This window comes from Emys orbicularis, chromosome 4, assembly GCF_028017835.1.
Source record: "Emys orbicularis isolate rEmyOrb1 chromosome 4, rEmyOrb1.hap1, whole genome shotgun sequence".
NCBI lineage: Eukaryota > Metazoa > Chordata > Testudines > Emydidae > Emys > Emys orbicularis.
Window position 1 is genome coordinate 113,263,196 of NC_088686.1, and position 14,925 is coordinate 113,278,120.

The 14,925-nt window shown below is 44.7% G+C and overlaps 1 protein-coding gene across 1 annotated transcript in view; it reads left to right on the plus strand.

Annotated features, from left to right (window-relative positions):
- Positions 1-6,269: 6,269 nt before the first annotated feature.
- TSPAN4 (tetraspanin 4) overlaps positions 6,270-14,925 on the plus strand; it is a 308,572-nt gene continuing 299,916 nt past the window's right edge. Inside the window, exon 1 of the mRNA XM_065404001.1 lies at positions 6,270-6,602. Within this exon, the coding sequence (XP_065260073.1) occupies positions 6,270-6,602 (333 nt within the window). The remainder of the gene's footprint in view (positions 6,603-14,925) is intronic.

A 14,925-nucleotide genomic window follows, 5' to 3' on the forward strand; every position in this document is an offset into this window, starting at 1 on the left:
CAAATCATGCCCAAAATACCTTCTCTCTATCTATGATTTTATTATTTCCATAGCAACTAATTATGCCATGAACCAAAGATCATGACTTCAGGTGTATATCAGCAGGAGGAGAGGAAGAGCTGTTAAGTGAATATCCTTTTTCATGCAAATTTCCTTAATTTATAAGGAAAGATAATTATAGAAAACATATCTACTATATAAGTGGAATTGCTTCTGAGTTGAATGTTTTTCAAAGTTTTGTTGGCATCAGTAGCTCTTAAAAAAAAAAAAAAGTTAGGGCGCTTGGGTACCAAAAGACTGGTAAATTCAAATAGTTGAGCAAACCTCTAGAATGTCTGTTCTCCCCTCCCCTCCCCTATCAGAGCATCACTTACATTCTAATATCCATGGCTTAGCCTCTTTAAACTGAAAGTCTAGCTGCTAAAATTGCCAATGCGGGCACACAGTCCAATTCAGAATCTAGCCCTTTGATGGCAATGCTGTTTCTATAGGGCTCTGCATTTGAGGTGCAAAACTTCTTCCCGTCTCCTGCAGGAATTTCTAATTTAGAACAGAATTGATCAAAAAGAGGTGGATTCTATATGTGCATGTTATCAGCCACTGAATTACTGTATATTGATAGTGAGCAACAGATAGATATTAGACGGAAGAGAGAATAGCAAGCTCCCTGCCAAAAAGATGCCTTAAAACAGGGGTTCTTGGGACAAATTTTTTGGTGGCCACAGAGTGCGGCTGTGAAAAGTGATGTTAACAGACATACAAGTATTGCTTTTTACAACAGATTTACTCAGCCCTGTTAAGCCTTGGGACAAATTAAGCCCTGGATGGGTGGGGGGGGGGGGGCGGTCGGGGGAGGCAGCAGAGGCCAGGAGGAATGGAGTGGATGGGGGGGAGGCAGTGGGGGACTGGAGCCCGAAGACCTGTGGCCAGAGCATGCTGCCCCACCACTCCAGGGCTGAAGACTGAGCCCAACCGCCCCTGGGAAGGTGGGGAATTCACTGGCTGCCTGCTTCTCCAACACTGTGCCCCAGGTGTCTCCAAAGGGGGGGCAGGGCCCCACCCCTGCTGGCGCCCCAGCAATCAACACCAAGACAGTGCATCCAGGAGCAACCTCGGGGGGGAGGGGCCACTCGCTACTTCCCCTCCCCACCCCAACAGCCCAGGAGGCTGTGGCTGCAAGAAAAGCCCCTGGTGGCCGCATTTGAGAAATGCTGCCTTAAAAGAGCTGCCAATACTGTGAGCTATATTGTCACTGGGGTGGTGAAGGTTGAGGTGGAACCATCCTTCATATTGGGGTGCACTGGCACTAGCCCATGTCTGGCCACTTCAGTGTGGAAAGACTCCTGTCTGAAAGGTAGCCCTGTATGTTGTTTATTATTTATTACCCAGGAGCCACTTTTAGAAACTCTTTCTTCTGCTTCACATCTTGGCTTTATAAATAAATCCACATATGTGCATTAAGGACTGATTGTGTGGCAGGTTTTAATATTTGTGCTGTGCCATCCTCTCAAGAGTGTCAGGTTCCTTCCTGTTCCCCATGACCTTAGGTTGGGAAGTGGGCGGGGAAAGGAGGAGGAGGGAAAAGAAGCTTGAGAATTTGCTGTTTATTTTTATTGGGCGATTGATTTCTTGCCATGAGGGAGGGTCAAATCTGTTTTAATGAATGGCATTTGCACATAATGTGACATCTGGAGGCCAGTGAAAATGAACTAGTTTTGAGCCCCTCAGAAACAGGGTTTATAATGGAGATGTTAAACTGGTCCCTGTTACACTCTGGAAACACTGTGGGGCACCATTGTTGTTAATAAATGGTGACATGACACTATTTCAGCAGAGTATGAGAGGCATTATATCTAGTTTTTCTTTATATTGCTTCATTTATAATCGTGTGCATTTCTGTAGGCTCACAAGGGGTGTGTGCTAAATGGTGTGAATCACTTCTCACTCACATTGTACATCCCGGAGGCACATGGGTGTTTGCTGACCCCTAAGAAAGGGGCAGTGCTTAGCAACCTACATACACCACTCCATTCTTTTAATTTGGTAGTTCTTTTTATTTACATACTATGACATTATGGGCTGCAATCCAGACCAGTGAGGGGCAGTATCATCCCTGCCCTGCAACCTGGGATGCCTCACAATGCTTTGCTGCTGTAGCTCCCAACCTGGGCTCCTCCCAGACAGCATGCAGGTCACACCCTGAGTGTCTGTGTATAGCCATGGCCCTGGTCCAGCAACTCTGACACCGGCAGCCTGTCAGCAACACCAGTCACACTCTGGCTCCCAGCAGCGTTGGTTACTAGTTGCAAGATGACCCAAACACACTCCCAGTCCGGGATTTCCCCCAAAAAACGTGTGTGCAGCACTGTCCAGCCCTCTCCTGGACAGTCCAGATCTATTAGGTCCATTGCCCCCCCAAAGTGCTGAAAGAGATTCCATGCTGTTGTTCGCTAAGATGCAGATCTGTTTCCATCTGTTAGGTGATTGCCCATCAGCTTTGGCAAGGTGTCAGCTTGTCCTTTGACTTTGAGAAGCAGGTTTACTCATTCTCCAAGTGGTGAATGCACTTCGGTCATGATTTCAACTTATGTTCATAACTTCACATATAATGTTGCTACACACATTTCACCATGATTATGTTGACCAGCCAGTTATTAGTTTTCAAATGATACCTCACAAGGCATATTTTGTACAACGGTTATTACAGTAGTGGGTGAATACAGTGGTGCATGTGGCCACACATATATGGCCCCATCATAGCAGTAGCTGAGTGCCTCTCAGACATTATTTTAATCTCACAGCACCCCTGTGAGCTTGGGAAGTATTGTTACCCCTATTTTGCAGAAGATGAACTAAGCTACCAAATGACTTGTGCAAGGTCACACAGGTAGTCTGTGGAAGAGTTGAGAATTGAATCCAGATTTTCTCCTTCTCAGTCCACTCCTTTAACCAGAAAGCTAATCTTTCCTCCGTCCTACACCACTCTCCCATCCCCCATGTCAGTAGAGGTGGGGATTGCTGCAGAGGTGCTTCACTCTTTCCCATGGATGTCTTTTCGGGCTGTTTTAGGTGAAGTGGTTGTGGGTTTCCCTGCTTGGAGCATGGAATTTGCTCTATACAGCACCGAGATGGGAAGTAAGGGAGCTTTAATTATTAAAATCCCTGAGTTTCCTCAGGACCCCTGTGAGGATAAACTTGGATGGCATGGGCAGAGGCACAGAAAGCCTGCTTCTAAAATGCATGGGGAAATTCCCTTTGGATTATCATTACCTTCATTTAGGGTGACCAGACGAGAGGAAGAAAATATCAGGACACATGGGGGGGAGGGTCACCGGCGGAGCAAAAAAAAAAAAGGAATACCGCGAAATATCGAGACAAACACCTAAATACCTAGATATCTGGTCACCCTACCCTCATTCTGGGATATTGAGAGACGCCAGGTACATCGGGCTGCACCAAGTGGATGTGTGCATCAGCAGCACCTAGATATGTTTGGTATGAGCAAAGTGGTTTAAAAAGAAACAACTAGAATTAAATGATGATAGCAAACAATTTGTGTTGAGATGGTCATGCAGAGGCTGTTACCATACTTAAGTACTCTTTATCTAAAAAAAAAAAATATCAAACATTAATTAATCCCCATCATCCCTTTGTGAGGTGGGTCGGTATTGTTATGGACAGGGTACACTACCGATCTGTGTCTTACGAAGACGCTGGGGCCACCTCATAGAAGTCAGATGATTCAAATTTTCATCCTCTCCTGGGCTTATCTGCAGCAATCAGGGACCAGGTAGGGAAGGGTTAAGGTTCTGTAAGGTTGAGGCAGCTGAGCTCATCAGCCAAATGGGTCAGCCTGCCTTACATACCTAGACGGAAGCAGAGAGGGAAGCTACAGGAGAAGTAAGTGGTGAATCAGAACTCAGAGCTGGAAGGATTGTTTGTTTTGGACTGTTTGCGTATCCTAGATGAGAAGGAGTTTATATTGGGGATGGAGTTTGTACCTGTAAGGAAAGGGAAGGACAGCTGCTGTAGGCCTGAAAGAGCCCCACTTGTGAAATATCTTTGTTGTTATAGATAAGGAAACTGGGGTACAAAAAAGTGATGACTTACACAAGGCTGTAGAGGCGTGTGGGCTAAGAGTCAGAGTTGGAATGTTCTTAGCACCTAATGCAGTGCTTTCTCTCTAATACTAGCAGCAGGTGTGTGCTGTATATTTATATATTGGGGAAGAAGATGAATGGAAGTCTTCACGATTTATAAATGAACTGAATCAGGGGCTTGTTTGCAGGAATGAACTAAGAAAGGCAACTTTGCTGCTAAATACATTGATTGGTGTGTGTGTGTGTGTGTGTGTGTAGGTGTGCACGCGCGCGCGCATGACCTGGTTTTATTTGGCCTATTTCTTCACATGAACAAATCTTTAAAAATATCAGCCAGCCACCTCTTCACCCTGCCCCAATATGCATAGTAAGGGGCAGTCCCTGCCCCAAGGGCTTGCAATATAAATTGCTAAGACAAAGGATGGCAGAAATGAGGTGTTAATATTACAGATGGGGAGCTGAGGCAGAAGGAAATCAAAAACGTCTTGCCAGGGTCTCACAGGGAATATGTGACAGAGCAGGGAATTGAGTCTAGCTCTCCTGCGTTCTAGTCCAATGCTTTAATTACAAGCACATCCTTCCTCTCTGAGAAAGTTGCATTGTGTGAAAGATTTTCTACTAGTTGCTGAAGTGTTAGAGCAACTTGGGCCAGTTGTGGGGAGGTGAGCCCCACACGCAGAGCGTGACACCAACCCAATAGATTGGGTATGGAAAAACAGATAGGTAGGTAGAGAAGCAAATGTAATGAAATAGCCTTAAACTGAGTGACAAGTCAGATGGATACTGATTTGAAAAAAAGTAAAAAGAGAAGTCCCCACACTGAGTAAACATAATAGATAGGTCAAACCAGTTTTCAGGCAAGTGAGTTTTAATAGCATCTCCTGCAAAAACAAATATATATCCATGGGACTCTCATGATTTTTTGGGTCTAAAATCTGATAAATAGTCATAAGTGGATTAATAAATACATTTGCTGTCATCTATAGCACTCTCTATGTGTATGCCATATGCAGCACATTCTATATGTGTGCCTGTGAATCTGGATGTGTAATGTATGCATACCAATCCTTGCAGGACCAATTGCATTTCAGACCAAATCTAAATTCAGTTGCTCTTTGCTGAGAACTACAAATCGGAGAAGCCACTAGCAGCTAGGATGATTAAAACCTGCTCCAAGCTTTGATGTACACAGGACTGATAGAGAATAGAATTACCCAGGGGAATGGACCTGGTTAAATCTAAGATACATACTGTAGTCCCTCCACCTGTGCAGTGATTGGTTAAAAGCAGCTTATGTTGGATTTGCTGAGAAGAAACCAAGGGGAGGTTTTTATTTTAAACAAGGTAGTGGTGGTGCGGAGTAATGTTGTCTGAGGGTAATTTTGATTGGCTGGGGGAGGGCAGGAGCCGGAGAGAATGCTGAGCAGGCATTCATGAGATACAGTAAGAACGCTCATTCTCTCTGCCTCTCGCTTCAGATGCAGGGATGGACCACAGAGCTGTGACTGTATACTAGCAGAGAGCATGATTGGACTGGAGTCTCAGAGGAGTGTCAGCAGCACTGTGAATGAAGCTCCGTGGCTCACTTACCATAGGCTCTGACTGTGTGAGGAGAAACAGGGATCTTTAAAGTGAGCTGAGCATCTCAGGGCAGAGCAAAGTGGCAAAGAGGAATGGGGCATGGGAGCTGCTTGCCTTTTGGATAATTTCTGTTCTTGCCCACAAGTCTGTGCACCTTCCCTCTCGTGTGTTTTTAGCATGTGGAGCCAGGGTTTTATATGGCATTTGCGACAAAAGCGAGATCATACTTCCTTTTTTTAAAATTAATTGCTTTGGGTACAGTATATCTCTGTCTCTTCATTTGCTTTTTGGTGGTAGGGCGGGCTGGGGGGGGAAAGCGTGAAACCAAAGGGAATGTTTACTTGTTCAGAAGTCTCTCTCACACGGAAGCACGCTGTTCCCTAACTCCTGGCTGAGCAGACTCCAGTTTGCCAACCTCTACTTTACAGCACACTTAACTCCTTGACAGAATGGCAGACCAAAGAACAGCTGGTGCAAAGCAATAGGGGGATAAGGAGAGAGGAAAAAATAAATAAACGTATTGCCCCCCACCGCCAACATCCAACAACTATCACATCAGTAGTAACTGTGGAACAATCGGAAGTCACCATGCGCAGGTCTAGCACCGATGAATCGACCTATCACAGGAGTCCTTCTTTGGACAGCAAGGATTACAGTTTTCCAAATGGCGCCTTCCGTCGCTACAGCAGCATGTATGGCGGCCAGTTTGGGGCCGCCAGCAACTCATTTTTTGGATTCCACACCAACCCGGGCCCTAAAGCCACCAAGGCTAAGTACACGTCCCCCAAGGGGAACAAGTACGTTGTCTTTTACCTGGATCTCTCGTTTATTTTTCTCCTAGAGCTGAAGAGGTGCAGCATGGCTCACAACTGCCTGCAGTGCATCAAGTACCTAATGTTTGTCTTCAACCTCCTCTTCTGGGTGAGTATGCATCTGAGACTGGGAGCTGTTTGCCTTTGTTTCCCCTTTTTTTAGTAAGGGGTGGGGGGGAAACATTGGGTATTGAAAGTTTTGTTTTTTTATATTGTTTCCTCCAATTTGTGAGCACTGAAAGTTGGATGTAAGCAATGTCTAGGCCAATCTTTCTTTGGTTGTGGTAAGTCAGGATCAAGGTAATCTAGGTACCCTCCTTACCCTCCCGTTTCCCTGTGTTCTACACAGGTAGGTCGCAACACCGATATAGGGCAAAACATACTGAACAAAAGGTCACTTGTATGTATGCCTTTGACTACCTGAATACAATGGTTAACTTTAACTACATGAATAGACTCATTGAAGTCAGAGGGATTATTCACATGGCTAAAGTTAAGCATATGGTTAAGTGATCTTTTAGATCAGCACCTTGCAGCATTAAGCCCTGTATCAGGAGTCTGCAGGTGATTTTTCTTCCCCAGCAGTTGTGGGTCCTTGTGTGAATGTCTCTGAGCTATGGGTAGAATGCAATGCCTGCCTCGTCTAGTTTGGGTTATCTGAGGTTGTTATTCTGTGGCCTGGATTTACCCAATACTCACGCGTCACTGGAGCACACATGATGGCATGTATGTGCGTGCATCTCTACATCATCATTTTAATAGATAAAGCAGCTGGTAAAAGCCACCTAGTGGGTGTTTCTCTGCCAGGCGCAGGAAAGTGAGGGGTTTGGAGGCTGATTGAGGGAGCACGGTCAGGGATGTGGATCATGAATGCTGTTACCCATGTAAAAATGAAGTGACTTGATTGGCAAGGCAGAAGAGAAAGGGAGTTCCTCTTGTTTCAAAGTAGCCCCATCCAGATCTCTGCATGGGAAGGTGTTTTGTTGGAGTGCCTATCTTCAGTAACTCCATCTGAATTTTCCCATGGTGGATCATGAGCAGGGAATGGAAGGATGGGGTGACGTAAAACGATGGCAGCACCATATTGGCATTTGGGGGTGGTCGTGGGGGGCTGTGGTTGGAAATGATGCTTTGCTTACTACAGACTCTCCATTCTCTCATGTGTTGCCAGAGGTATAAGGAAGGGTGTGTGCGTGTGTGACAGTGATATTCTCTCTATCAAGCACTACTGTGCAATTGTCTGTTCCACGCATGCTGCAGTGCCTTGTGCATCAGAAATCACTGAGTGTAGGTAACTTCCTCTGGCACTAGTGTGACGCTCTGATACCAAGAATTCAGGACATGATAAACTAATGCAAGTCCACCGAGTTGGCCTCGTACTAAGAGGCACTATGAAATACAGAGAGGGTGCCCTTTTAAAGCCTCAGATAAGCTGATAGAAAGCATCTGAGTAGGACTGCGGTCTGTTTTCCAACTCACATTCTCACACACACTGCTGGGGGCAGAAATATCTCCTGATGTCTATCCCAGCTTATCCCCAAAGCTTCCTGAAAAGATGGGAACGCTGGCTCTCTTGCCCTTTTAAGCCTTATGCTTCTTCGAAGGCTATCGTCCGTCTCCGACTGAGATTATAGCGCAGTCAGCCAGCTGAAGCCTGTGCTGGAGAAATCCCACAGAATGTTGGCAGGAACAGTCCTTTTTGAAACTAGCCATGGCAGCCCCTCAAGGGATATTCTCTGTGAGCTGCTTCCTTTTATTCCATTCATCCTGCACCGATGCATATCCGTATATTTTACAAGGTATTTCTGCATGTAACGTGCATGCATTTACAATGGGCTGATGGCAGACTGTTTCTTTGGAGTGTTTCACAAAGGCAATGCCTTAGCAATCGTTCAGAGCGACAGATAAAGAGGGTTTGCTTTTCTCCCCTGAAGACATCAAAGCTTTCCTCAAGCATTGGGTGGTGGTGATGGGGGGCTGTTCGAAAAGAGAATACCATTCAGCCAGGAAGGCTCTGAACTAACTCAGCCCTGCAAGCAGGGGGAGGAGGTGGTGTCAAGTGCTGCAGCACACTCTCTATTTTGTTTCCCTTTGACATGCTTCCCGCACAGGAGGCAGGATTGACAATGACAGTGTCCGAATGAGATTTGCATGGTATGTAGCTGTAACTGTTGCAGATCTCCGGCTTCTCATAAGCTATTAACAAGCATAAAGGTTTAAGTGGATTCTCTCTAAAGAAAAGCAGAAAGGATGTATTTCCAACACTTGACAATTTTGCAGTGATTGTGGATTGATGGTTTGGGGTTTGTTTTGAAAGCTGTTGCCAGTCATATGGCTACTGCATTTGCTGAGAAACCAAAGAAAAAGAGTTTTCAAAGTGTCTGTGCAAGCAGGATTCATCTTTGTATGAGTACCTGCCAATGCTTTTGCTATCCCCTTATCCTGTTTCTCTTCCCTCAACTTTTCTAGATGGTTATCTGGTGGCAGGCAATAGAAAGCCAGAAAAGAAATAGTATTTTGATATCCTTTGCCTTTTAAATAGAAACGGCAGGGTTTTTTCCAAGAATAAAGAGAAGGCATTGCATTAAATGACAGAAACCTCATGTCTCCAATAGACTGTTCCCAATTTATGTTCTGGATGAGCAAATGCTTAGATTCTCTTTTCGTAAGGTATAATTCTACTCTCTTGTACCTTCCATCTGTTCCCATTGCTAGGCTCCATGCACGCCATACCTCTCCATTCACCTGTGGTGATCTCCCACCTAAAATGGGGGATAGGGGAGAATGATTCACCAGTGTGTAGCTCCAGTGGGTTCAGTATTTCATATCTCAGAGCTATTTTTGGTTCTAACTGCAGTGCATTTATAGAAGAGGAAATCCCAAAGGCCTGGATTTTAAACATTCCTGGCATGCTTTATTGGATTAAGTGTTGTACTCGCATTGTGACAGTGCAAGTTGTTGCACAACTTGTGAAATTAGAGCAAAAATCTCCCCTCTCCTGTTGCTGGGTAAAATACTGGGAATTTTTGCAGGTATCATTGACTGAAGGGCCTGACCAATGCTGGGAACGTGAACCACTCCGCTGGTAGTTTAAATGCTATTACACTGTGCCAGAAGTTATTTATGTAGGGCTAGATTCTAATAGTCTGAGTCAATAGTTCCTTCCTCTATGAAGCATCCCATTTGAAATCAGCCCTTACTCATAAAGTAGGGTACTACTAAGCTGGACTACACGTATCAGAATCTGGCCTATAATTATTAGAAAGCATCACTTGTAAAGGAATTGCCATAGTGTTATCAATTCCCTGAGAGTTGCTATATACAGTCATGATTGTATCACTGCATTGGCTTGTAAGCGCTCCCAACTTTAGACACATGCTATGTAACACTTGCCCGTATATATTTTTGCTATAGAGACTTGCTTTTTCCTCTGTTGAATCTCCATAATTCTGAAGTCTACAGATCTCCCTCTTCTACTGATCACTAGGCAGAATATTCTCCTTGTGAAATACCCAGGGAAGACCAAATTCTTTCCCTTCTGCCCTCCTCACTCACAAAGTTTCCTCATGACAGTCAGTGAAATGAACAACTTGCTTTTGTGCTTATAACCCCAGACGCTGCTGTGCCTGTTCCTTTCGCTAGAGTAGTGGTTCCCAAACTTTAACAACCTGTGAACCCCTTTCACCAAAATGTCAAGTCTCGCGAACCCCCTCCTAAAAAAGAATATTTCCAGGGTTTTTCTCCTTTACCTGAGTATAAATTATAAAAGCAGTGATCTTGGAAATATAAAATTTGTTTTTGTGACATGCTTATTACACACAATTTATTATTAATTATTATTTATCATTACAGTATTTTTATTACATTATGAAAACGGCAACACTCTTCCAAGATCTCACTTTCGTAGCTTGTATCACTTTGAATAAGCCTGTTATAAGACAAGGCTCCTATGTTTCATCAAGGAGTATCAGATGTGAAACAGCATGAAGGTATCTAAGAAGCCAACTCAAAGAGTTCCCCTTATACAAGCATTCAGGTCTTAAGCAGTTCAAGCAAACAACACACGTTACAACAAAGCTTAAACTTGTTCTTCATAATAATTTTAAAAACAATACTAGCTGCCTATTTAATTTTTAAAACAGCAAAAAATATCCACCTCCCTTTCCATTTCTTATAAGGAGTCTTGAAGTTTAAATCTCCTCAGTGTGATAGATATGCTTGCTTTGATCTGCTTAGCTCTTGGAAGTCCAGGGGCTCCGGGCTGCTGGTCCCGTGCTGCCCGGGGCCCCTAAGGACAGCTCTGTCTGCCATTAGGGAATTTTTCCCCGAGAACCCCCTGTAACATTTCGTGAACCCCCGAGGGTTCATGAACCCCAGTTTGGGAACCACTGCGTTAGAGGCTGTCTTGTGTTTCCAAGGTTGGATATGTTCTTAGGGCAGTATGAGCGCTGCTAAAAGATGAATATTGATGTTGTTTTACCCTCTGTGGCTCCCCAAACTGCTCCACGTGTTCCCACCTTCTTTCCCCAAAACTCGTTTCTAAGATGTATGGTTCTGTGTGTTTCCCTTTTCTGCTTGTGTTTCCAGTGTCTCTTGCTTTTCATAGAGAGTCCTTTGCTGGAGCAGGGACAGGATTGGTAGCATCTCTGCCACCACTAAAATTAAGAGTTTTCTTTGAAGCAACAGATAATGCACGAGCCAATATAAAACATCAGTAAAGAAAAGAAGCTGCACAACAATGATTTGGAAGAAGACTCGCATAGAAAACAAACAGTAACAAAAAACAAAGGAAGAAGGTCAGAGGCAGAGAAGCTTAGTAGTTATCGCTGATGATTTCTATGGAAATGTCCCCATGTTTTTAGGTCATTTCTAATATTAGTTCCAAGGCTTGAAATCCCTATCTTGTGAACATTTTCTCTCATACCAGTGAGAACACTGCCGGGGGGAGGGGAACTACTGTAATTTGTGTTACTAGTAGACTGGCACAGTGCTACCTACTGGACACATCTGAGTGTGATGAGTAACTGAGAAGCCTCAGAGCAAGACACTTGGTCTGCTTTGCTAGTGCTGAACCAATCCGCCTTTTGTTTCAGTTTCTAATCCATATAAAGTTTTTGACTGATACAGTTCTGAAAAGTCTGGCACTGCTTCACCATGGCTTCTGAATCAGAAAAATGCCGTTCTTTTAAACACTGAACTGCAACAATCCAAAATATGGTTTCTCTGATTGAAATGCAGCACTGTTAGACACTGTGTGACAGCTTTGGGGGTCACTGCTTTTAAAAAAGAGGTAATTATTGTTTAAAACTTCCAGCATTGCACCACCCAGCTCTCTTTGCCGGGTTGCCACATTAGCCTTTCACCTCTGAATAGATTAATTCCAATTCTAACGTAAGTCACAAGTGAAAAAATTATACTTGGCATCACCTTCTAGTGCTTAGAGGACACTGGCCCATGTCAGAAGTAAGCATAGTTTAGGGCTAGATTGCAAGGCTGGCTGCACTCCTACATGGGGTTGTAAGACCCTCCCCTTACACCTCTGTACAGGATATCTGGGTTTGCCTAGGTAAAAGCACAGCACAAGCTTGTCCCCTGACATGCGCATGCGCGCGTGCACACACAAGAGCAGATGAAGAGGTGGGGATTGGGTGGAGCCTTTGTTCTGTCCTCATCATGCACTAGCCAGCATAGCTGAGCTGGTGTGTCAGCGCCCCTTAGGAGCAACTGGGGAGGAGGAGGAGATGGGAATTCAGCTACAGTTCCCTCCTTGTATAACTCCTTAGGTGGCACAGTGATGCACCACCCTTTATTAAAGGCTGTGTCCTAGAGCAGTGCTTCTCAACCTATTTACCATTGTGGGTCACAGGTTGAGAACCACTGCGCCAGGCACACATTGGCTCACCCACCCTGCACTGCCAGTCTGCCCCTTTCCCTCGGGGGCAGACCCACACCACATGCCGCCCCCCACAGCACTCCCCCAACTCCCTATACCCAGCGCTCCCCTGCCCAGTGCCCCCCACACAGAGACCCCTCTACAGAGCAGGGCCAGGAGCTGGGACCCTGTGGCGCAGGGCCAAGAGCTGAACCCCAAGTAAAACCTGGGGGTGCTGCAGCACCCCCCACACACCCGTAGTTCCCAGGCCTATGCTGCCCTGCACCACCCACAAACCCTCCACTGCCCAGCGCCTCCACCTCCTCACTGCCTAGAGCCCCCCCCGTTGCCTGCCCCTCAGTCAGCCCCATCCCCTGCCAGACCGGAGCGGCAAATTTTGAATTTTTTTTAGCACAGTTGGGCCGCAGCTGTGTGCTAATTTGGGCTGCGGGTTGAGAACCACTGTTCTAGAGACACAACTCTAGTCCTTGGCATGTTATGTCTGGAAGAGGAAAATACTCCAAATGTACAGGCAATCCTGCACGTCCCCAACAGTTGGCAACGAGAAGGAAACAAATATATTATTGGATGGCTGCTCTGTAAACATTTCAATCTATGCACGTTGACCTCCCCTGAGCATGACCACTGGGAGGAGGTGGGACATTTCTTCAGTTCTGAGCGAGCAACTCTACCAGAAACCTGCCGACAAAATTAAATTGGAAGGAGCGCTTTTGGCTGAACCCATGTTTGCTGCCCTAGTTGTGAATGCTGAAAAAAGGTGATATTGCTGAACTGGGCTCCCCACCCCTCTGTATATGTCATTCCCCGGAATAGGACTGGGAATAACTAAAATGGCCAGGAATCTCATTGAGTGTTAAAGGATCGCCAACACTTCCCAGTCGTCCTAGGCAGCCAACTTTAAATTATTAGAAACAATACAACAATAGATTGATTAACTGGCAAAAAGTTCCCCCTTCTTCCACTAGTATCAGCTCGAGCCTTGTGTCTTTATCCCCTCACGGAATTTCTTGTAGTACTGAAATAGAAGGAGGAATGCTGCAGTTGCAGCTCTTATGTCGTAAGGGAGTGTTATGTGATTAATCCCTACTTCTAAGGGGAGGGAGTAGGTAGAGAAATTGGTAGAAAGCTAAGGGTTGGATTGTGGAGCCGTTACGCAGGCTGGTGTGAGCCCTTAGGTGAATAGGCTCATTGGTTTCAACAGGATAACGCATGTGAGTAAATGCTCATCCAGATGAATTAAGGGGTGCAGCTACTGTCATGAACCTGAGATCCTGCAATCAGGGGGAATTGTTCCCTTTTCTGCTAAAGGAACATGGACACTTATTTACCACTTGTGGTCTTACCCTAAAATTGAACCTTTGGGGCAGAATTTAACTGGAAAGAAAAATAGGCTTGTTAACAGAAGAGAAGGATTTGTCTTTATATCCAGTTGCCTATTTGTTAGGTACCTTCTCCCCTTACTCATGATGAGTAGTGCCTTAATCCACGAGTAGTCCCATTGCTTTACATGGAACTGCTTGCATAATGAAGTACCCTTTAACATGAGTATGGGCAAGGGCCACATCTGGCTGTACGAGTACGGTTTCATCACATGACATCATCTTTAATTAAAGATTAATTCCTGGAGACTCCAGGACAATCCTGGAGGGCTGGCAACCCTATCTACTAGAATTGCTATCAGGTAGATCCACCACATCTCATTTTGCCTGCTTTAAAAAGAAAAATAGTGAAAAGAATTGGGAAACCCCAGTGACTGACGGAATGGACTGTAGAATGTGGCATGTTTGGTTATGGAGAAGCTGGCGTGCCTAAAATGATCAGTATAATGGCTACTGCATATTTTCTGCGCAGCCCAATGGAAGATAGTAAATTCAACACAGTTGGGAGTCAAAAATCAGGATGAGATCGTTCCCAGCCCCTTCTCTCCGCTGTACTGAATTGGAAGATTTTGATGGCAGGCCTGTGCTTGCGACTCACGTGTGATTTCCGATCCATGGAATTATAATGTTACCTGCCATCACATAGTTCACTCTGTTTGTGATATACCCCTTTCCTCCACCCTGGGCCTGTGTTTTTGCGTAGTCCCTGCCTAGAAGAGTTTACAGTCTTTCTGCCACTCTGTGTTTGTGCAGTGCCTGGCACAAGGGGGCCGCATTTTGGGGTGATCCTTAGAAATTACTGTGATAAACATGATTTATAATAAGAATTTTTTTTGCTTCATTTTTATTAAATACATAATTTTTGGCTCACATGGCATGTTTGTATAAGAAACAAAATCTGGATAGTGCTGAAATTATAAATGAGCACTGTTTGGTCTATAAAAAAAATGAAAATATGGAGCTATATGATATGGCTTTCAACTGAAGAATACCCATGAGGGTTGCAATCAATAGATTATATTTCTTAACATTGTCCAACAATTGTCTCTGCTGAAAATGTCAAACTGTTACAAGATGCCATATAAGTAAATGTAATTAAATTGTAAGCTGTAATTGGACAGTCAGACTGTAATGCATCTCAAAATCTCTTCTAATTAAAA